At 35.0% G+C, this 22,499-nt stretch overlaps 1 protein-coding gene across 1 annotated transcript in view; it reads right to left on the bottom strand.

Moving 5' to 3' along the window:
- Nucleotides 1-15,143, bottom strand: part of NLGN1 (neuroligin 1) — a 139,226-nt gene extending 124,083 nt beyond the window's left edge. The window contains exon 1 of the mRNA XM_044669557.1: nucleotides 14,972-15,143. Coding sequence (XP_044525492.1) covers nucleotides 14,972-15,143 — 172 coding nt within the window. The remainder of the gene's footprint in view (nucleotides 1-14,971) is intronic.
- Nucleotides 15,144-22,499: the final 7,356 nt, after the last annotated feature.

Raw genomic sequence — 22,499 nt, 5'->3', positions numbered from 1 at the left:
CCAAAGAGATCATTTCATATTGGCAAAGAATTAGAAATTGAGGGATATCTAGCAGGAGAATGACTGAGCAAGTTCTGGTCTATGATTTTGATGGACGACTATTGTATAAGAAATAATGATCAGACTGGTTTAGGAAAAACCTGGGAACATATATAATCTGATGCAGAATTAGAAGAGCCGAATCAAGAAAACATTGAACAACATGATAACAATTTGTAGAATGAACAACTGTAAGTGATTTGGCTATTCTGATCAATATAATGATCAGAGATAATTTGGAAGGACTTATGAAAGTACTATCTAATTCTAGAAAGGGAACTAGTGGAATCTGAGTGCAGACTGAAGCATATATATTTACTTTCCTTATTTTTCTTGTTTTTTCAAACATGACTAATATGGAAATATATTTTGCGTGATATGACATGTTTAAATGATAAATTTCTTGCCTTCTCAATGGATTGGTGAGGGGCAGGAGGGAGAGAGAGAATTTGCAACCCCCCCCAAATAAAAATTGTTAAAAATAAATAAATTTATTTTTTAAATCAGAAGATGACTTTGAGGGTCTTATAATAATTTTAGGGTGTCAAAGAAGATGAATCCTATAGGAAAGAGGCATATAGTTGAGATTTGAGATGAAGGTCTCATAGTGTATTTTAATTTGGTTAGGGAGATCAGCTTCTCTGAGAAAGTATAGTGTTTTTTGTTAACAGTCTGGACTAAGGTAAAGTATATATGAATTCCTCAGACCATCTGGCACTCAGAAAGGGCAAGATAGGGGAGTTTGTACTTCATCCTCTAGGCATTAAGGAAACCCTTAAGACTTCTGAATAAAAAAGTAATTTGTTAGATTGGTATTTAAGAAATATTCATTTGAAAAAAGTGTAGAGGATGCACTGAAGTAGGAAGAACCAGTCCAATAAGTCTGAGAAGCGATATGTTCTGAACTAATGCATAACTGTGTAAGTAGAGAAAACTGTGTAAATAGAGAGACAGATGGGAGAGATATTGAGGAGGTAGAATCACCAAGGCTTGGGAACTGACTATATATGGTAGTGAGAGAGAAGAAAGAGTCAAAGATAATTTCAGGCATGTGGATCTGTTCATGCATGTGAACCTGGATGAGTAGAAGTATGGTGATATCCTCTATAGGAAAATGGATGGCAAGTAGAGATTGGTGTGAAGGGAAATATTCTAACCTCCAATTTGACATGTGACTGATATCAGTGAATAATTTTTATTAAATGTTTATTACATCAGCCACCATGACAAATAATGGGGATACAAATATGATTTTTTTAAAAAGGCAGTCCCTGCCAAAAAGAGTTTACAATGTAATGCCTAAAGGTCAGCTAAGTGATGATATCTAGGAAATTACTGGTATTATGAGAATGGAATTCAGGAGGGAGTCATTCTAAATGTATATATTTGAGTGATGTTAATTGATAGATAATAATTGAATTTCTTGGAGTTGATGAAATCTCTAAGAGAAAAAAGAGAAGACATTCTAGGACAGAGTCTTTAGAAATGACCATAGTATATGTATCCAAGAAATTAGGTTGACTTTGTTTCAAACATGGCATTGGTTCAGTTTTTTTCTTTCTTATTTTCCCTCTTATAAGTTGGCAATACATAGCTGAGACTAGCAGAGAAATCCACAAACTTGAAGACTTTATGGAAGAAGTCCAAGATTCTGATTTTTTCAGTATGTCTAAACCTCCTTGTAATTAAAGTGTGGTGGTTCATTCCACTATATCACCAAACTGATTAATACTTCATTATTTAAGTCCCTGTAGATCTCTTGAAATGCAATGCAGTTGAGTCCTTGCATTCCTACATCAAATTTAGGTTTCTCAAAGGAAATTCTTTTCCATTTGGGCTCCAGGGATCAGATAAAGAATCAACCTTTATATCCAGACAAATCCAATGGCAATTGGGATGTCTGTATATGTTTCGATACCAAGATGGAAACAGTTCAGGCTGGGTGACAATTCTGTCTGCTTCTAATGCAACTAGCATAAAGTTCATTCTTGTTGTACAAAGAAAATCCATCAAACTGACAGAAGAATCCATAGAAATTGGTGCCAAGCTGGGCATGTTCCCCTAAGGACTGCAAAAGGCTTTGCAGAGAACAGATATTCTCTAGATTCTAAGGAAGCTCAGTCTGACTCCTGTGCTAAGGTCTCATGAGGAATTTGTCTTGGAAGCTATTTTATGAGTCAGACAGAACCCAGAGGCAATTCTATATTCTAGAGAAATCCAGTCAAATATTCGCCTAGAAACGGAATTTTCTTGGGTTATGGTGAATGAATGGAGGAAGGACCTAGGAAATTCAGAATCTATGGCTATGGAAATGACAAGCAATTGAGAATTGATGCTTGTGACAGCAATGACTTTGAATATATGCAGATTTCAAACACATGAAAAAGTGAAAAATCTGTCACAGCCCAATTATGAAATCACAGATGTAGCTATAACTATGCCTTTTTAGGTAAAATAAATTTAAATAATTTCCTTCCCAAAGATATTCATTAATGAAGGAATTAGCTGGTTTTACATTAGTAGAAGTCTCAAATGTAAGTAAATTTCAAGATGAAAGAGGCCATATTTTACGTACCACCACTTGGCAATACATAATATTTTTTTACCATTGTGGCTGTCTTTGTAAGCACAGAGAAAAGAAAGAAGAAAAAACTGAATGTCTAGGAATGTTCTTGGTGGATATAAGGAACTCTTCCTGCCAGGGAGAGATGAGATTTTTGTGTTCTGAGAAGTGGGAAGATGGGGAGATAGTCAATAGTAGGGAAGCAATCATGGAATCAGCAAAGCACTCTCATTGACTAGGAAAATGGAAGGGAGAGCTGAAAAGGAACCTCAGAAAACATCTAATACATTGGTTAATATGGGGGAGTATTTTGCCAAACTATGTGGATATATATTGAAGGGATTTAAAAAAATCACTTACTGAGGTAGAAAGATTATTTAAAAAAATAAAATTACTTGAAAAGTTTTTAAAAAATCGTCTAGTTCAATCCTTTACTTTTGTAGATGAGGAAATAAAGATATAGAAATCAGTAGATTTATCCAAGCAATACTACACCATGGAAATATGATGATTTTCAGATAAATATAGACAAATATAAAATCCATGAGGGCAGGGATTATTTCCCTTTTGTCTTTGTAACTAGTGCCTAGAACAATGCCTGAAACACTACATACCTTTAGATCGATTGATTCCACCATGGCCTGTGATTTTTATAGCAGAGAAAGTAGGATTATTGGTAGTGAAATCTCTACCTCCAATATTTTTCTGGAATAGAAATTTGTTTTTATTTGTTTTGTTTTTAATGAAATAAGTGATACCCATCACTTTACACCGATAGAATATATACAGGGATTACAGCTGTAGTAATGTGAGTATCATACTCAATATAATATCCATGTTCACAAAGGACAGAGTCATGTGATAGTCATTGGAGAAAGTTACATGTCCATCATTTATGGTTGAAGCTTATTAGCCAGTTTGTAGATATGTCCCTATTTTATTTCCTTTTCCCTATGACTTACCTCTTTTCAGAATCACACTGAAAACTGGAAAAGTGTTATAGAAATAAGACTTATTATTTTTAATATTGTTATTATTTGTCATTTATTTTCTTCTTATTTTAATAGTGTTATATAGAAATATCATATTGATAGGATTCCTTGATACTTAATATTCTGAAAGCTATTACATAAATTGATAAAATAACTTCTTTTTATAGTTTAGTCTCATATCCTATAGGTTAAATTGTTAAATGTCTCATTGGAAAAACATTAACTAACAGATAGAAAGAATTGAAATAGTATGGGCTCCATTCTAGTCCTATATAATTTTGATTTCTTCTCTAGCTCCATCCATATATTTAGAAAGCTTTATTATCACTATCCTTACCTTAGTCTTATGATTATTCTTATTATCATTGCCTCATCATCTTATCATTATTATTATCATCCTTGTCCTCATCATTTTCTCCTCCAATTAGAAGGTGGAAAAGGCACATGGAGTTGCTGAAGTTTCTTAACTATTTCTTTAAAAAGTGATGGAATTGATGCCATTAGATAATGATTGACACTTATTTGTGCATTTGCAAATATAGAACATAAATAAAGGGACAGCATTTATTAAGCAAATACTGTATGAAGATCACTGTTCTTGTTATTAAGGATGATAAAAACTTTTATGACATTTCTAAGAGACCTTTTACAGATATAAATAGAAACTCTGCAAAAGTAATTAATGTATACTGGAGGATGGAGGGAGGAATAAGATACTAAAACAGAAGACTATAGGCTATGATATTATAGGATGGATTCAGAAAAATGACAAAAGAAAGTATGCTTTATGAGATCTGGTAGGATAGCTTATTGTGAGGATGATAGTAGACTTCTTGGAGAAGGTAACATTTGAAATGGACTTTAAAAAGGAGGGCAGAATTTAGTAAACAAAGAAGAAATTGGAAAGGGACTGAGATTCTCTACTTAAATTTTGTTTAGTCATTTTTCATTGTGTCTGACTTCAGGCATGCCATGACCCCATTGAGGTTTTCTTGGAGAGATCATGGGTTGGTTTTCCATTTTCTTCTGCTGCTCTTTTTACAAATGAACAAACTATAGGCAAATGGGATTAAGTGATTTGCCCAGTGTCACACACCTAGTCAGTGTCTGAACCAGATTTGAATTCAGGATTATGAGTCTTCTCTACTTCAGTCCTTGTGTTCTATCCAGTGCACTATCTAGCTGCCTTATTTACTTTAATACCTTTGGTTTTTTATTACAGCCTGAAATAGAGAATAGTTTAAGCAAAATTTTGCCTGGAGAAGGAATTTCTGATTTATTAAGCATTTATTAGTGATTGAGTTTGTGAAGTTTTGTAGATAGAAAGATTAAAGTGAAACTTCTGCCAGGAGAGATAACCTGATTATAAACTAGTATTATACAAAGTAGCTAACACCTTAAAGAAAGGTATTAATAGGAGAACCAATCAAGGCTTGAAAAAGATATAATATATGACTTAAAGTAAGTATATGCTTAAAGTAATGTATGGACTTAAAAACCTTTTAAGAAATGGAAGTGAGGAGAGAAATCCTTCCCTTCTTGGGGTCTGATGGATAGAGGGGAGGAAATGATGGTGATACCATCAAAGCACTTAATAAATAAATAAATAAATTAAGCCAGATTTTAGGGTGTCTGAAAATGTGCATACAAAGTAGCAGAAACTTTGAGAACTCAGGGCAAATTCAATGACAATGCATTGGCTTGCTTACAGTTTCCTTTTTTGTTTCTAATTAACACTAATTAGTAGATATTACAGAGGTAAGAGGGAAAGTATCTAAAAGAAAATGACACAATGAAAAAGCAAACAGTAGAAGATGCCATTGTACTTACAGAATTAGGGAGAATTGAGGCATAGTCTCAAGTTAAAAAGGAAGGTGGAGTGATGACACTGGGGTGTGATCAGAAAACACTCACTATATTGGAAGCCAGAGGCTTATTCTGAGGTTCAAATTGCAGCTCTCCCTCTTACAGCTTCTGTGACCCTGGAAAAGCCCTGGACACTCCCTAGGCTTTATTTTCTTCACTCATAAAACAAGAATATTGCCCTAGATAGTCTCTGAAGACATTTTCCCTTCCAATTTTGTGAGTTTTGCTTTTATATTTTAAATGCATTCACCCTGCTCCCAGATCTTCACTACATTTAAGTAATACATAAGTAATCCCTTCCACCCACTTGTAAAGTTGATGCCAGACCTGTATATCTTTGTAGTACACTAGGATGTTAAGTCACATTTGAATGTAATATAAACTGTTGAATTGAAAATTAACAGTCTCGAATAATACTTTTTTCCAAACTGTTTTCATTTTATTTTTCATTTCTCAGAAGAGAGTAAAACTATAAGAGGAAGGAAAAAACACACACACCCTTTACTAGGTTTGTGAGCAGTCTGTATTTGAAGTAGATTGAATTTCACACCCATTGTTCTGCTTCATAGATTGAAATATTGTTTTTTCGATCTCTTTGCTGAATGGCACATGGTCCTCAGTTCAATGATCCTCTGTCCAATGGGACTGGTAATTGGAACATGCAAATTTTGTTTGGAAGCTAGAGCAAGATTCACCAGCCATTCCAGTGCAGGAGTCCTCTGTTTATGTTTAAAGTACAATCAGATCCTTGCTATTATTCTACCTGAAAATAGCTTTTGTCCAATAAATTAAAGAATAATACTGCGATATTCTAGTCTGATGGTTTTCATATTTTTTGGTCTTCTGTAAACTTTGAAATTCTTAAAGATTATTAAGAACCCAAGAACTTTTGTTGATGTCGGTAATGTCTACTGATATTTATTGTATTTGAAATGACATCTTAGTGTTGTTTTAAAAATAATTTTCATCTAGTTAATCCCCTGAAAGGGTATTAGGGACTCCCAGGGGTCCTCTGACCAAACTTTGGAAACCACTGTTCTAGTTAATCCAGAGTATATGGATTTAATAACTTAAAACTGCATCAAGATTTTTGAAGCAGCCTATATAGTCACTTCTTTTTGTTACTGAAAACACTCCTCTGCTAAATGGACTCTTTCCTGCACCCCATGTGATCTTGAGAAAGTCAATTTCTTCCTATGAATTATGAAGGTGTTCTTGGATCTATTCTATCTAGTCAGAAAAACTTCTAAATTATTCATGCATTTGATCCATTACTAGTTATATATACCAAGAAAAGAAAGAACATGTATATTCTACTATATTGGGTTGAATTAAATGCCCATTGAAGTAACTTCCAATTCTATAATTCTTTGATTCCGTTATATTCATGGCCTTTTTCTGTAGTAGCACAGAATAGGAAAAAAAAAGTAGATGACAATTGACTTGGTAATATTGTATAATGTGATGCCAATGAAATTTTATTTTTCAGCAAATCTTGATAAAGATGAGGAAATTAGAGAAACATGTGGGGAACTGTACAAACTGATTCAGGGTAAACTAAGCAGAATCAGGAAAACAATATACAGAATTTCTAATTATGCATGTGAAAATAGACACAAGAGAAGGAAAAACAGCTGAGCAATTATTATAATCAAGCTTGGTCCTTTCTGTCTTCTCAGTAGAGTTAGAAAACTACATAGGGAGAATGCTATATATTCAGTTCCATGAGGTTTTTATTAATTGTTTTACTTATCTATTTCTGTTATAAGATAGGGTTCAGCTTGGGAAATATGGGAGGTGAGATGTAATCTTTAAAGAAGGAAATTCAGGTAGATGATTTCTGAGGTCCTTTCCAAATCAAAATCCATGATTTTTTTTTGTCACTAAGAACTGAATCTGGGTTTGACTAGCATATAATTTCCATTATTGGCAATGTTTCTGCCAATCAACTTCTAAGGAAGAGTAGACACATATAAACTAGTCTGAGAAAGAAAACAATTGAATTTAGAGCAAACACATTTTTTTTCTTTTCTCTCCCCCACTGAACAAGTTTGGAAGTTTTACATCAATTAGGCTGAAATCAGTCTTCCCCCTTTCCCTCAAACCAGTTTGTTAGTGAAATAAAATAATAAGAGACTAAGGGATTTATTGATAAGTTCAACTCTTTGAATAAGATTTAAGAATGTAGAGCAAAGTATCTTAAATCCAATTTATTTGAAGGTTTCTTGCACATTCAAAATTCATCCCAAAGATTTAATACTAACGCTCAAAACATTTCATGAAAGATTTTTGATATCCTAGATTTAAGTCCAAGCATGGGTTTTTAGCATTTTACATAATTTATGCCCAGTGGTTTTATTGACTAAAAATGCTAGTCATTCACTGAAAATTTTCAGGACATCCATGTAGTTGCTCAGAAAAGGTAACTTGGTTCAAATAGAGCCAAATGCACTGCCAAGATGTATTTGATTATGCCAGAGATTTAAGATTCAGATCAGGTTATATAATAACATCAGTCAATATTGAGACTTCATCAATGTCTCGTCTACTTGAATACCAAGGAAACACAGTAATTTCATTGGCAGCATTCGCTCATTTGACCACATAGTCAATTATTTCTCCCAATATTACTGTGAAAAATATCCTAAGAGAAACCCCCCAGATTCACTTTGAATGAGAAAGGGCAAAGGTAACTGACTTGATTTAAAGGTGTAATTCTGTAGCACGCCTACAAAATAAAAAATAATACAATGAGAAGTTATAGATGTCTTAAAGAGCAGAGATCTTCACCTCAGTTTTCTGGCATCCACATTTTAACTCTGTTGCATGTGAAAATTAACAAAAACATAGACTAAGGAATTTTTGAGCAAGGTAATAGTTTACTAATAGGGACTAAGCCCATTAGTAAAGGATGTATCAAATGCCATTGCAATTGCCCAAAAGATCCTGAACTGAAGATTATAAGGATGGGATTTTGTGAAAAGGAGATGGAACCAAAGGGAGAAGGAGACAACTCAAGAAGCAACTCATTTTTATAAGCACAGAACAAAAATAAACCAGAACAAAAATCATATAATTGGCCAGTATCACAGTGGTGATAGAGAGATTGTATTGATTACATTAAAGGAAGTGGATATAGCATACATGTGAAATGGAGACCTTGCCTCTCCATTTCTAAGTAATGTTTTTGTGAATGTTATCAGTTGCAATTACATCCTGAGGTCACTAATAGGGACCCAAGTATTAAGACTCTTTGGCATCTGGGGATTATGTAAAACAACCTTTTTTAATTGCTAAAGATGGCACAAGGTCTTCTTTTTCAAAGAAGAAACAAACCCTGCAGGAAATACTGAGGTATTATTTATGATATGATTATATTTGTGAGAGTATTGAGAACAGAGTTTTCTTTAAGTTATAGTGATTGTGGGAAAGCTTTAGCTTTTGGTATCTAACATCAGAGATAAAGGAGACAACTTTTCACCTCAGGAGCAACTTCATTCATTTAGGTTTGTTCCATAGAATACAGAATCGTATTGCAGAATAAAGTCACTTACAGACTAAAATCAAATATGATCAAGAATTAATTCTCACAATTCTATTTTTAAGAATATTACAGTCTCCTGATGGACTGTCTCAGATTTATATTTAAAGCTGTGACACTTTCTAGATCTTTGCAAGCAGAGATTATATTGGTCATGGCATGTGAATCCTTCGTACCAAATCCAGTGCCTGGAATATGTTGTTCAGTTGTGTTGACTCTGTGACTCAATAGACCTAATGTGTCCATGGAGTTTTATTGGCAAAGATATTGGAATGGTTTGCCATTTCCTCTTCTAATGGCGTGGTATATAGTTGGCATTCAATAAATATTTGTTGATGGGTCAATTATACAAAAGCAAGAGAAGACAGAACAGAACAACAAGAATTTCACAATAAATAAAGGTCTTGTGGGACACAGTTCTTGTAGACTGAGGCTGTAATTGTCAATAATCTCTCAATTCTCAGTTCCTATGACCAGTTTATTAAGGTTTTAGTACTCTATGGCTGTGAGCTAATATTAGGAGGTTTACTCATTGCTCATTTTCAGCAGAGCAGAAAATAAAGACCAGGCTGCATTGCTTTTGTCTTGTTTTCTTCTCTCTGGGAGACATTTGAATTTGTGGTCATTAAATGGCTTCCAATAAGTCACAATGAAAGATTAGAAGTGACTCCAGCTCCCTTTCTCTCATCTACTGTATCACTGGATAGGAAAATTGCTGTATTTTTACTTGTAAATTTCATGAATAATGTTGCCCAAGTCCTCTTAACTGCCTGAAAAATAATTCACTGGTACCAGAGGACTGTCTTTTCCTTGTTAATTTCTTAATGGAAGAAAAAACAACAGGGTCAAAACCGTAATTTAGAGAGCCTAGAAAGCTTGAAGGGCTTAGTTTCTAAGGCAAGACCCGACAGCCAAAAGGCACAGCTGTAATTTGCCTAGAGTGTGCCTTGGCACTCTTCTGGGCACTAAATACAAAGACAAAACTGCAACAACTCCTATTCTCACAGAGTTTACATTCTATTTGTAGGGTAAGGGAGGATTGCCACATATAAATAGCTGATTAAATGCAAAATATATACCAATAAGCTGAATAATTAGAGAACATGTCTTGCAGAAGGTAAAACATGAACTGAGCCTTTACTGAAGCTAGATATTCCATGGGGAGGATATCATTCTCAGGCTTAAGGGACAGCCTGTGCCAAGGCAGGGAAGGGCATGATGAAATGCCACACACTGGGAAGAAAAACAAACCCTTTTAGCAGGTATGTGGAATGTCTCATAGGGACAAAACAATTTGGGAGGATAGATCAGAGCCCAATTGTGAAGGTCCTTAAATGCCAAAGTGAAGTAGTTGCCCCTACCAATTACCAAGGGGACAAGCCAGCAAATAATAATAATGACAAATATGGTATTTTCCAGAATTTTAACTATTTTAAACCAATCCAACTATATACTCATTTATCTACTAATTATTAATTTAGCATAGCTCAGAAGAATGTGTTAATATATAAATTTATCTTCATGTAGAGATAGCATACCATAGTGGCTAGAGTTTGCACCAGTAGACAGGACGATCTCAATTCAAATTCTGCCTCTCTTACTGACCAGCTCTATAAATCTGAGCAAATCATTAACCTCTTTATATCTCAGTTTCTTAAAATGCTAATAACAATAGAGGCAGAATCAATATAATGGATAATTTACTGTACTTGCAATCACATCTAGAAAGGCAGCTAGATGGTACAGTGAATAGAGCACTAAACATGGAATCAGGAAGACTCATCCTCAGGAGTTCAAATCTGGCTTCAGAAACTGACTGGCTGGATGATGAAGGGCAAGTTACTGAACCCTGTTTGCCTCAGTTTCCTCATTTGCAAAATGAACTGGAGAAGGAAATAGCAAACCATTCTGAACTCTTTTTATCAAGAAAAGTCATGGGGTCATAGAGTCAGACACAATTGAAGATGACAATCATATCTTGGTTAAAATTTTGCATTAGATTCTTACTACCTGTTAGAATCTGGGCAAATAACTCAATCTTTCTGTTCTTCAGTTTCCTCATATTCAAAATGAGAGGTCTGGACTTAATGGCTTCAAGGTTTCTTTTAACTTTGAAGTGTAGGATCCTGTGATTCCAAGCCAATGACATCTGTAGTATTTATCTCATAGGGAGGTATTGAATGAGATGAATGAGAACGATTGGATCTGTAATTTCAGTGATCTTAAGAATTCTTTGGTGAAGAAATTCTTTCCGAGTAGGTCAGTCCCTTCTCTCAAACGAGGCATTGTGTATGAAGCACTTTGCAAATGTTCAAGTGCTATGTACCCACCAACTATTGTTATTATATTAGATATAGGTAGGCTGTTAACTATTTAAAAATTGGCTCTCCAGGAAAAAAATGGATCCAGTTCACACTTTTAAGCTTAATCATTTAATGTTGTTATTAATATTTTAAAATTTTCCATTATTTTCATTTTCCATTATTATTATTATTATTATTATTATTATTATTATTTTCTCCATCATTTTCTTTAGTCTTGACAATAAGGAAAACAATGAAGTGAGCCCTGATTTACGTATGGCGTTAACGTATTTCTGAAGTGTAAATTCTTATGTGGAAAATTTAACTATGTTTTAGTAGAACTAACTGTAGCACAACTCTGCATCTGACCATAATTCTCAATGAGTCAATGTATCAGCTAAGTTGTATGTAAGATTCAGAAAGATCTCTGAACTACCAATCATTTTTATTTCTTGTGGTCCTTGTTAATGTCTATAAAATTGATTTATTAGAAAAATCTAGCCTAATTGGTATAAAGGAGAAAAATGGTTCTTGAGGGATTTATAACTAATCTCATCAAATATACCCATATATTTACATATGTTTAAGTGCATCTTTACGTTTGTGTGCATTTTGTACAGTCAATCCTGAACATGTGTGGGTTTAACTTTCACTGTATTCTCAAGATCTTTTTAGTAACTACATTTTCACTTTTTTTGACAACCCCACACGTTCACAGGTATGTGCAGTAGAGAAAAAAATGAGATGGTTGGAAGGCAGTTGAGTGGCTCAGTGGATTGAGAGCCATACCTGGAGACAGGAGGTCCTCGGTTCAAAAGTGGCTTCAATCACTTTCTGGTTGTGTGACCTTGGGAAAGTCACTGCCCAGCAGCCTATCCCTTATCTTTCTTCTTCCAAGGAATCAGTACATACTATTCATTATAAGAGGGAAGATAAGGGTTAATTAAAAAAAATGAGAGGCAAAATCCTCAAAAGTTTGTGGAAAGGCTGGCACACTCCTAGGTCCTTCACTGTTCTTGTGTACCCCACCATGGTAGAGTAAAGTGCTCCCCATACATCTATTCCATATTTTCAATATTAGCCTTTAAAATTATAGTTTTGTGTCATGATTATGTCTGCAAAGTGTAATGAGAGTCTCATGGAGGGCTCTGAACAAGAATGTTAGATAAATATATCTCATCACACATAACCAGTATAAAATTATATTAGATCACAGATAAATTATAAATAATTTTAAAGACATAAATTCAAAACAAAATTTTTCAAATGATACTGAAATAAAATTTAATCAATACTGGAATAAACCTTCTATAATTTAGATATATATTTATTAAGAAATTAATATATGTGATACACAATTTTGAATGCTAGGATTAAAGATACAAGTAAAAGAAAGATAGCCCCTGACCTCAAAGAGCTTAAATTCTAATGAAGAAAAAGCAATATATCAAAGGGAAGAACAAATGGGTGAGAGGAAAGTATTTATTAGTTGAATGTGGCAAAAAATTAATCTAGAGTGTAGAGGGCTAAGCTGGCTTACAAATAGTATTTTTAGCCATCTCCAACAAAAGATTAGTTTTTCGTGGTTGGCCTTTCTGTGCCATTTGCTGCCTTTCCTATCCTTTTCACAAACTAACTTTTTACTTATTTTAACTTAAAGAAACTGTGTATATTTACTATAAGATAAAATATATTTAAGTTGTATAATGCTGCGCATATATTCTATGCATTTATGAGTTTCTGAACTTTTTTCTGTGTCACCTGGAGGTCTTCATGTGTCATCTGTGGCTTCCACAAAACTCCCCACAAATTGCTATTTTATTTCTTAAATTTCTTAAATTATAATATAAATAATAAATAAATATAAATATAAACCCATGTTATATTGAAATCATGATGGAGAAAGTTGTGATGTGGACGGGATACGTGTGTGTATATGCTCTGGTCCTCAATATATTATCCTTTTTTCTTGAATTCAGTGACTAATTCTTCAGTCAATGATAGTGGAAATCACCACTTCAGTGTTAAAGGAGCAATGCAGCAAAAGTCTAACCAGCTAGTACACAAGACTCATCAGATGCCACTTGAATTATCCCCAAGAATGAGAATTTACAGTGAAACTTCAGAATAAAAGACAGGTTAGTTGGTAGAGGACACAGTAGAAAGAGCATGGGTATTGCAAAATTAGAATCTGTTACTATAGAAACTATGATTCCCAGTAAAAACCACAATTCCCAGAACCCCACTCACTTCCTGTCGTTATGTGCTGTAGGCAGGATATAAATTGGGTGGATTTAAATTGGTTCTCTTTTCCTTCCAGTCCACAGCTTTGGTGAAGTGGGCATTTTGAGCAGGTAGAAAACTCAGTCACGTGGTTCTATTTTGTCAGATAATAAACTTAAAAAAATAGGGGCAGCTGGGTAGCTCAGTGGATTGAGAGCCAGCCCTAGAGACGGGAGGTCCTAGGTTCAAATCCGGCCTCAGACACTTCCCAGCTGTGTGACTCTGGGCAAGTCACTTGACCCCCTTTGCCTACCCTTACCACTCTTCCACCTATAAATCAATACACAGAAAGTTAAGGGTTTAAAATTAAAAAAAATACTACAAGTAGTGAACAATTATTTAATTCTTACAATATTGGGAGTCAGGAAAACCTGAGCTCAAATCCTGATTCAGATACTTATGTATCTAACTTGACCTCTTTGATGACTGATTAATTCATCTGCAAAATGAAGGAGTTGGCTTTCATGGCTCCCAATACTCAGGAACCCATTTTTCCAGTCTTGCTTGACAATTTGTCTACATCCTTTATTTCTGACATAGAAAGTAACTTCCTGTCTGTACCCAAAAAACATCAAATATAGACAATTGGGGTAGAAATGAAATGAAATGGTCCATACCCTTCAATAGACCTGAACCTTTCTGAATGTCTTTAATTCATTATGGAAATTATCAATAAAAGCTGTCGCCATCTTGAAGTCCTTGCTGCTTTCCAGTGATCAGTCCCTCAATGTATTGCTATCTTGAAATATATTTAATAAATTCCTTTTAATTCTCTTTGTCCTGAATTTTTCCTCATTATTCAGGGAGAAAGCCTAAACAAGGAAGATCTTTTCTATCTCTAAACCTATAAGTCTATAGGTTGATGAAAAGGGGTCAAGTTGATTTAGGCTATGCAATATCTATAATGTTTCTGAGAGCAACCTCATCTCTAATCTGAATGTAAGCAAATGATCTGCATCCATCTGATAGTTTCATAGGAGTTACAGGTAGGCTCTACTTTCTTTTCATCACATGGACTATAATTTTCAATTATAGATTTATTGAAAGTCCACCTCTCTTACTTTCTCCTAATACCTGTGTGAACTTTGTCAAGTATATCCCTATATGGGCCTCAATTTCCCTAATCTGAAAATGAGTGAAAGTCCGGGACCTCTAAGATTCCACAAACCTCAAAATCTATAGTTCCATCTCAAAAGTTACTGATTCACCAGCTTTTAGAAATACCACATGTGTAGACACAGTCTCCATGAAGTCCTTTCTGTAGTCTGAGAGTGGAAAGTATGTGGTCAATTAATGTCCCTTTCAAATGTTAATTTCTAAAGAGGATGAACTTTTTTTCTCTTTTAATAATTTTTTTGTCAAATAAAAATACTATAATAATGACCTGTGGCATTATTCATGGGAGATTCAGTGATATTGATGGGTAAATGAATGAAGTTACCAACTTCTCTGAAGTCCAGAACTCTTAAAGAGTTCTTATATCCTATTTCATTTTTATCCTTATGTCCCCGGCATTTGGCACATTGTGGGAGTTTCAGGAATGGTTTGGCCAGCATAATCACATTTAAAAAATAAATTCAACTTGATCATATTCAAGGCACAACCACATCAGTATATAATTTCACATTCCCCCCTCTCTCAACCCAGACATAGGCAAGTTTGGGATCAGAGTAGTCATTTTACAAATTAGTTATTAATGCTTAACTGGTAAGTAGTAGAGATGAGACTTGAGTACAAACCTTTCCTAACTCAATGTTATTTTTTTCTTTCAATTTTCTTTACATCATGAGGCAACAGAGTAGAAAGAACATGAGAATAGCCATCATCAAACCTTGGTTTAAATCTCATCTTAGTTATTTATAGCTTGTGTGACCTTGGGTAAAGGGTATGACCTCATGGGTCCTCAATTTTCTTACCTATAAAATAAGTGTGTTGGTTTAGAGAATCCCTAAAGTTCTTTCCCTCTCCAAGCCATATGAACTTATTTTTCCTAACTAGTAGACTGTAATATACTATTAAAACCATGCTTTCCATTAAGTAGTGGTGATGATGCTAAGAATTATTAATTTATGTATTCTATTTGCTTTGGCAATCTCATGAGATAAATATCTAATTTCTCATTAAAAAAAGCTCATAGGAAAGGACGGAAATATTTAAGAAAAATATCATTACTTTAGAACAAATTTAATGGAAAGAAAGTGTTTGGGTTAACCCCTTCTACTTCATTTTTTACCCACAATAACTCATAAAGACCATCTAAATGAGATAGTAGAGTATCTTTCATCAAAGAAATCATTGAAGCATTGACATTTTTTCTTCCACTTTGAAATCTCTGGCATTCTACCAAATCGTAGCCCATCTCCATTCTTTCATATACCCCTGAGGCCATCCCTGGAAAGTGTTTTCTCTTCATTCAGTCTGTTTTCTGCTTTGTTTCTTCAAAGCTCAGGTTCCTTCACCTCTAGGAGGGCTGCCTACCTCCAAATGAGTAATTTGGTTTCCATGCCCTCACCAAGATGATAGATAGATTGATAGATTGATAGATAGATGATTCCCTGCTTTTTATTACATGTGCATACATGTAGATGGAATTAGAATGTAACTTCCTTGAGGACCCAGACTTTAATTTCTGATATTTCAATTTTGATAATCCTTGAGTCAATAAATATTAACTAAGAACTAATTATATGCCAGGTACTGGACTAAATACAAAGATTCAAAGAAAAGTAAAGATAAAAAGACAAAATGAAAACCAAATAAAACAAAAAAAAATACAATCTTCATCCCCAATGAGCTCACAGATGGGAAAAACTAATATGCAAATAGCCAGATATGAAGAAATATATATAGTATGGCACATAGATTTATAACTTTGGTCATCCTGGATTCCAAAACCTGTCAATTTCTCCTTTGCAGCATTTCTAAAATATGCCCCTTTCTCTCTGGCACTTTCTGACAATGCCATCCCTCTCGTGTCTTCATCAACTCAGCTGTATTATTACAAAGGCTACCGGTGAATCTGTCTGCCTTAAGTCTTCCTGCTTGAATCTACCTTCCATTCACTAACCAAAGTGATTTTCATAAAGGAAAAGATGGACCTTATTACTCTCCATATGCAATAAAATCTGATATCTCTGGCAGATGCTTTCAGGATGAAATATAAAAACAACTTTGTTTGTCATTCAATCTTTTCATAGCTTAACTACCCACCATTTACATTTCTGGCATACTTACACTTCATTCCCTGCCATACTTTTCAATATAATTATATTGGCTTCATGATATTTTACTTGTAGACTTGAGGTATTTTGTCTATCTGCCCTCCATTAATAGAATACCTTTTTTCTCCCAAACTTTCTTAATTTTAATGTCTTGCCTCTGTAATTCATTATCTCTTTACCTTTACGGTAAATTGTTTTCCCATAGTTATATGCCTCTTCTCTCCCCTCATTAATTAGATTACAAATCCCTGAGGACAGGGATTGTCCTTTGCCTCTTTGTGTATCTTCAGTGCTTAAAACAGTGCCCGGTACATTGTAGGCACTTAGTAAATGTTTATTGCCTGACTGATTGAATACAATTTGAATTTAAATGAATTAAGGTACTGAGGTAATTTTTAATTTTTATTTATTTATTTTTGTTGAGATGCCAGTCACTTGACTAGTCTTATACCAAAGAAAAATCTCACATTATTCCCAAAAATAGTAATCAAAATTCAAATTTGCCAATCCACAATAATGAGGAAAGCTGAGTGGTTCAGTGTTTGCCACCATCTCCTTATGGCGTTGGTGACTTTACTTATGACATTAAGCAAGATACTTTATTGTAAAGAGAAAGACTTCAAGAACTTTCATCACCTCTGAGGAATACGACCTCTGAGAGATGGTCCTGGTTTAGGACATAGAGTTTCCAAACATGACAAGGAGCCAGGTACTTGGGAGTTTAGATCTCCACCATATGCTAAAGCCAGCCCAGCATTGACATGCAGAGGACCAAGGGACATTCTTCAGGAGCAAACAGGGAACTAGTCCTTCTATTGTAGAAGAAGGACTTATCCAACAGTCTTGCTGCATATGAATATAACCTGAGCTGCAAAACCCACAGGTATGAGACTCTCTCTCTCTCTCTCTCTCTCTCTCTCTCTCTCTCTCTCTCTCTCTCTCTCTCTCTCTCTGACTCTCTGTCTCTGTCTGTCTGTCTCTTTATTGATGGAGAACAATATCCTGACAACTCTCAGAGTCTTTTCTTTCAGTAACCTGAAGTTGGGTTTCTGTCATCCACCTTCTTTCTCTTTTTAGAGCTTATTTTAAAAAAAATTTACAGAAACAATTTTGACAATTGTTTTCTGATGTTTTGTGATTCATATTCTCTCCCTCTCTCATGGGGGGCAGTTAGGTGACTTAGTGGATTAAGAGCCAGGCCTAGAGACAGGTTTAAAACTGGCCTCAGATACTTTCTTAGTTGTGTGACTCCGAAAGGACAGGGCCAGAATAAATATATTATATTAGACAATGGAAAGACAACAACACTCTCTCCTTTTAAGAAGTTTATTCTACTGGGAGATACAGCAAGAATATAAAAAGTTATATATATACACATATATATATATATATGTACATATATATATACACATAGATACACACATATATATATATATATATTATGTATAGATGTGTTTACACACACACACATATATTTGTTCACTCATTTTTCAGTTGTGTTGTTCACCGCTTCCCCTATTTCAGATTTTCTTGGCAGAGATACTGTCCAACTCATTTTGCAGGTAAAGAAATTGAGGTAAACAGGATTAAGTGATTTGTCCCTGGTCACACAGCTAGTGCCAGAGTCCAGGTTTAAACTCAAGAAAATGAGTTTTCTTGACTTCAGGCCCAGTGCTCTATCTACTGTGCCATCGAACTGATATACCTAATTTAAACACACACACACACACACACACACTCACACATACATCCATTAATATTTTAAAATCTGAATTGTGATATTATTAATGTATATTTGGTATATAAATTATCTCTGTCAATTCATATTATTCCTTTGTCTTTAATGTGCCATGCAATTGTTTTAATTGTGTCTGGCTCTTTGAGATCCTATTTAGGGTATTTTTGGCCAAAATATTGGAATGATTTGTCATTTCCTCTTTCAGCTCGTTTTACAGATGAGGAAACTGAGGGAAAACAGGGCTATGTGACTCGTCCAGGATTACAGAGCCAGTAAGTGTTAGAGGCCATTTCAAAGTCCAGACTTCATCAGAGCTGCTTTTGAAAATAGACCATCTTTGATTTTCTCTTTACAAAGAAGTAATAGCAGTGAATGGACAAAACAACAATTAGAGACACGGACTGCATCTCTCATCCCTGGTAGCCAATGAAGCCCACTCTAAAGAAAGGGCATCCTTCTGAATAACCCCGTCGAAGTGCACCCTGTTTTCTCTGAAAGATTTAGAAATGATGGATCAGCTTTTAAAGGTCAGAACAGTTAGAACTGTTAGTTGATTGCAAAGAAGAAGGATGACGGAAAAACATTTTCTATTTCAAAGATTTATCTGGATTTTTTTCATTAATAGGAATCAATAGAGGCTTTGAAAGGGTAGAAATGTATATGGCTTATACACAACAATCCGACAGTCAACTGCCTTCTTCAAAGGAGATATTTTTACAAGCTCAAATCTGACACCATTTACCTCAAACTTGATGTTCCAAATTTAAATAAGCTTATCGGCGTTAAGCTATATCAAGAAAATCCCTCTGGCCTAGCCAAGTGCTTGCAATCACAGGGGGTCTAAACACAATTGCCTTTCCTTCACCTGCTTAGGTCTGTAGTTCCAGTCATTTAACTAATAAGCTATTGACAAGCAAGAAGCAGGAAAATTCCCCCATCAAATTGTACCAAAGTGGTTAACTTTGGAAACCAAGTGTCTCCTTAAGCTGTGAGAAGCATCAGAAAGCTGGAGGAAGAATAGTATTAGATGTGGGAAGAGCAGAACAATTGCTTTTATAATAAAGGCATTAGGGTAACAATTTTAGTCATCTCAGAACTTGGGCAGAACATTAAATTGCTGCTTTTTTATAATAGAAATGACTTTAACTTATTTTTTCCCTTGAGAAAAATCAGAAAATCCAGGTCCTTTTTCCTAGGAAGTGAGAAAAGGAATCTCTGCAGATAGTCTTTTCCTATCTCTTCCTCTGACCTGGTTACTGGATGAAGGAAACAGGAAGGACTTTTGGTTCTACTCAATTATAGGCAACCTCCAACTCCATGCACATCCCTGGGCACAAATAGGCTAGTGCTATGGATTGAGAGACAACTTGGAGGCAGAAAAAGCTGAATCCAGGTCATAAAATCATGGGATCAGAGATTGAGATCTGCAAAGGACTTCAGGGTCCAACTAGTTTGGTTCTCTTATTTGCAGATGAGGAAGCATAGAGAAATTACATGACTTTCCCAGAGTCATACAAGTAGAATTTGTCAGAGGTGGGATGTGGACCTATGGCTTCTTGGATCACTCTACTCCGCTATCTACAACAAGATACTGTGGAGTTGTTAATTATATGGGTAAAATGCAGAAATTTATATTAATAAACTTATAATTATAAAAAATCTGCATAAATTTTATAACAATGAGCACAATAATAAATAGCAGTAGTAGTAGTAGTAGTGATGATGGTGATGGTGATGGTATGGTGATGGTGATGGTGATGGTGATGGTGTTGATGAAGTGGTGATAGTATTACCCTCTCTCCAGTTTTATAATAATGAACCATGATCAAATCAACTCCACCATTTTTCCTGAGTGGGGAATGTTAATATCAACTCTCTCATGGTCTGAATCACTATCCAGAAATTTCCTGAAGCAAAGCATCCACCTCCCTCTATTATTCTCCTATTGGTGGCTTTCCTCAATGGAATATAACCTAACAGAGAATAAGGAAGGTTTTTTGATTTTGTAATTGTGTGCCTTGCTGCTTCATGTGATGCTTGACACATAGTAATTGTTTAATAAATTTTTAATTAAATAAATTCATTTATTTATTCTTTTCATGATAAAACACAGAGCACATTTGAGAGGTTAAAAATCAGTTACTTAAGGCCAATAAACTGGGGCAGAAAAGAGAGGGAACTGATCAAGAATAGGAGAAAGAGAAGGCTTCTGGAGTATCAGGATAACCTTGAGGACTAAGGGGTGTGAAAAATATCTCAACTTTGGATAATTCTAGAAACACATACTTTATCCAAGAAGAATGGAATTATATAAAAGGGTGACATAATAGGATCATATATTAGCAAAATATACTCTAGAGCAGTGGTTCCCAAACTTTTTTGGCCTACCGCCCTCTTTCCAGAAAAAATATTACTTAGCCCCCTGGAAATTAATTTTTTAAAAAATTTTAATAGCAATTAATAGGAAAGATAAATGCATCTGTGGCCATCACTGCACCCCTGGATCGCTGCAGCACCCACCAGGGGGTGGTGGTGCCCACTTTGGGAATCGCTGCTCTAGATCAATGGTGTTGAACTTTAATAATAGTAAAGGCCACAAATCTATGAATCAGGATCCTTGTAGAAGCTACAGATTGAATTTTAAAATGTAACATTGGTGGGGCAGCTGGGTAGCTCAGTGGATTGAGAGTCAGGCCTAGAGATGGGAGGTCCTAGGTGCAAATCTGGCCTCTGACACTTCCAAGCTGTGTGACCCTGGGCAAGTCACTTGACCCCCATTGCCCATCCTTACCCACTCTTCTGCCTTGGAGCCAATACAATAAGTTAAGGGTTTAAAAATGAATAAATAAATACTTATAAAATGTAACATTGCTCTGTGACCCTGGGTAAGTCACATAATCCCCATTGCCTTGCCTTTACCATGCTTTTGCCTTTTAATGGATAGTTCCAATAGTATTCATATACATAGTATTGACACTATGTAATCAATACTTAATAATTGATTCTTTGATGGAAGGTGTAGTGCAGAGGTGCAATCAACCCTGCAAAGTTTTGCAGGGTTGATTGCACCTCTGCTCTACCAAGGTAAGGGTTTAAAAATAAAGTAATGTTACTTTTGTTTTATTTGGTTAAATTTTTCCCATTACTTTTCTCAATGACATTCATTTTTATTTATCTTTTTAAATATTTCTCAATTCCTTTTGAGTGAGGCCCCACTCAGAGTATTGGCAAGCAGCTGCATTTGACAGCTCTGCTCTGGAGATAGTTCAGAAACAAGAGGGAGTTGAGGACCACCAGGAGAAATAGTTGCAGGAATAAAGAAAATATCTAAAGTCTTAATAATGTAATTTTATAATTTTAACATCTGAAATTGGCCCTAAGTCTTTTGGGACACTGTATGTAAACCAGACCACCAAAACAGAAGGAAGACATAGATAAGTTTGGAAAAGACATAAGAAGCTGGGCAAGAGGCATGATATAATAATTATGAGAAATTCCTATTATTCATACTTTTGCTGGAAATTATCCACCCAAAGCAGAGCAATGGCACATGCTTGGCTGGCCTTAATGATAATTTGATCCTTTAAAAGGTATAGAATTGCAAGCAGAGGAACTGCTATTAGGGAATGAGTCTTGTTAAAAAGGAGGTACTGGTTGTTGAAGTAGGTCACTCCAGGGTGAGGTAACCTCTCCATCTTAGAATTAGTAATAGAAAATGAAAGGAAAGCTCAGAATAGACCTGCATGCAGCCTGGGTTTTAGTAGAGCTGACTTCAAAGGCTTCAGAGAAAGGTCAGTTCCTGTGGACTAAAATAATATAGTAAGTCAGATCCAGGAAGCCAGGCAGCTCTCATGAATGAAACTCTGAAGACACATACCAAGACAATTCTCCTGAGGAAGAAAAGAGGATGCTGTCTAAAGAGACTGATGTGGACCTATAGGGAACCCATCTGC

The sequence above is a fragment of the Gracilinanus agilis genome, chromosome 3, assembly GCF_016433145.1.
Source record: "Gracilinanus agilis isolate LMUSP501 chromosome 3, AgileGrace, whole genome shotgun sequence".
In the NCBI taxonomy this organism is placed as follows: Eukaryota; Metazoa; Chordata; class Mammalia; order Didelphimorphia; family Didelphidae; genus Gracilinanus; species Gracilinanus agilis.
The sequence above is the reverse complement of the archived record's forward strand: the minus strand, read 5'-3'. Positions and strand labels throughout refer to the sequence as shown.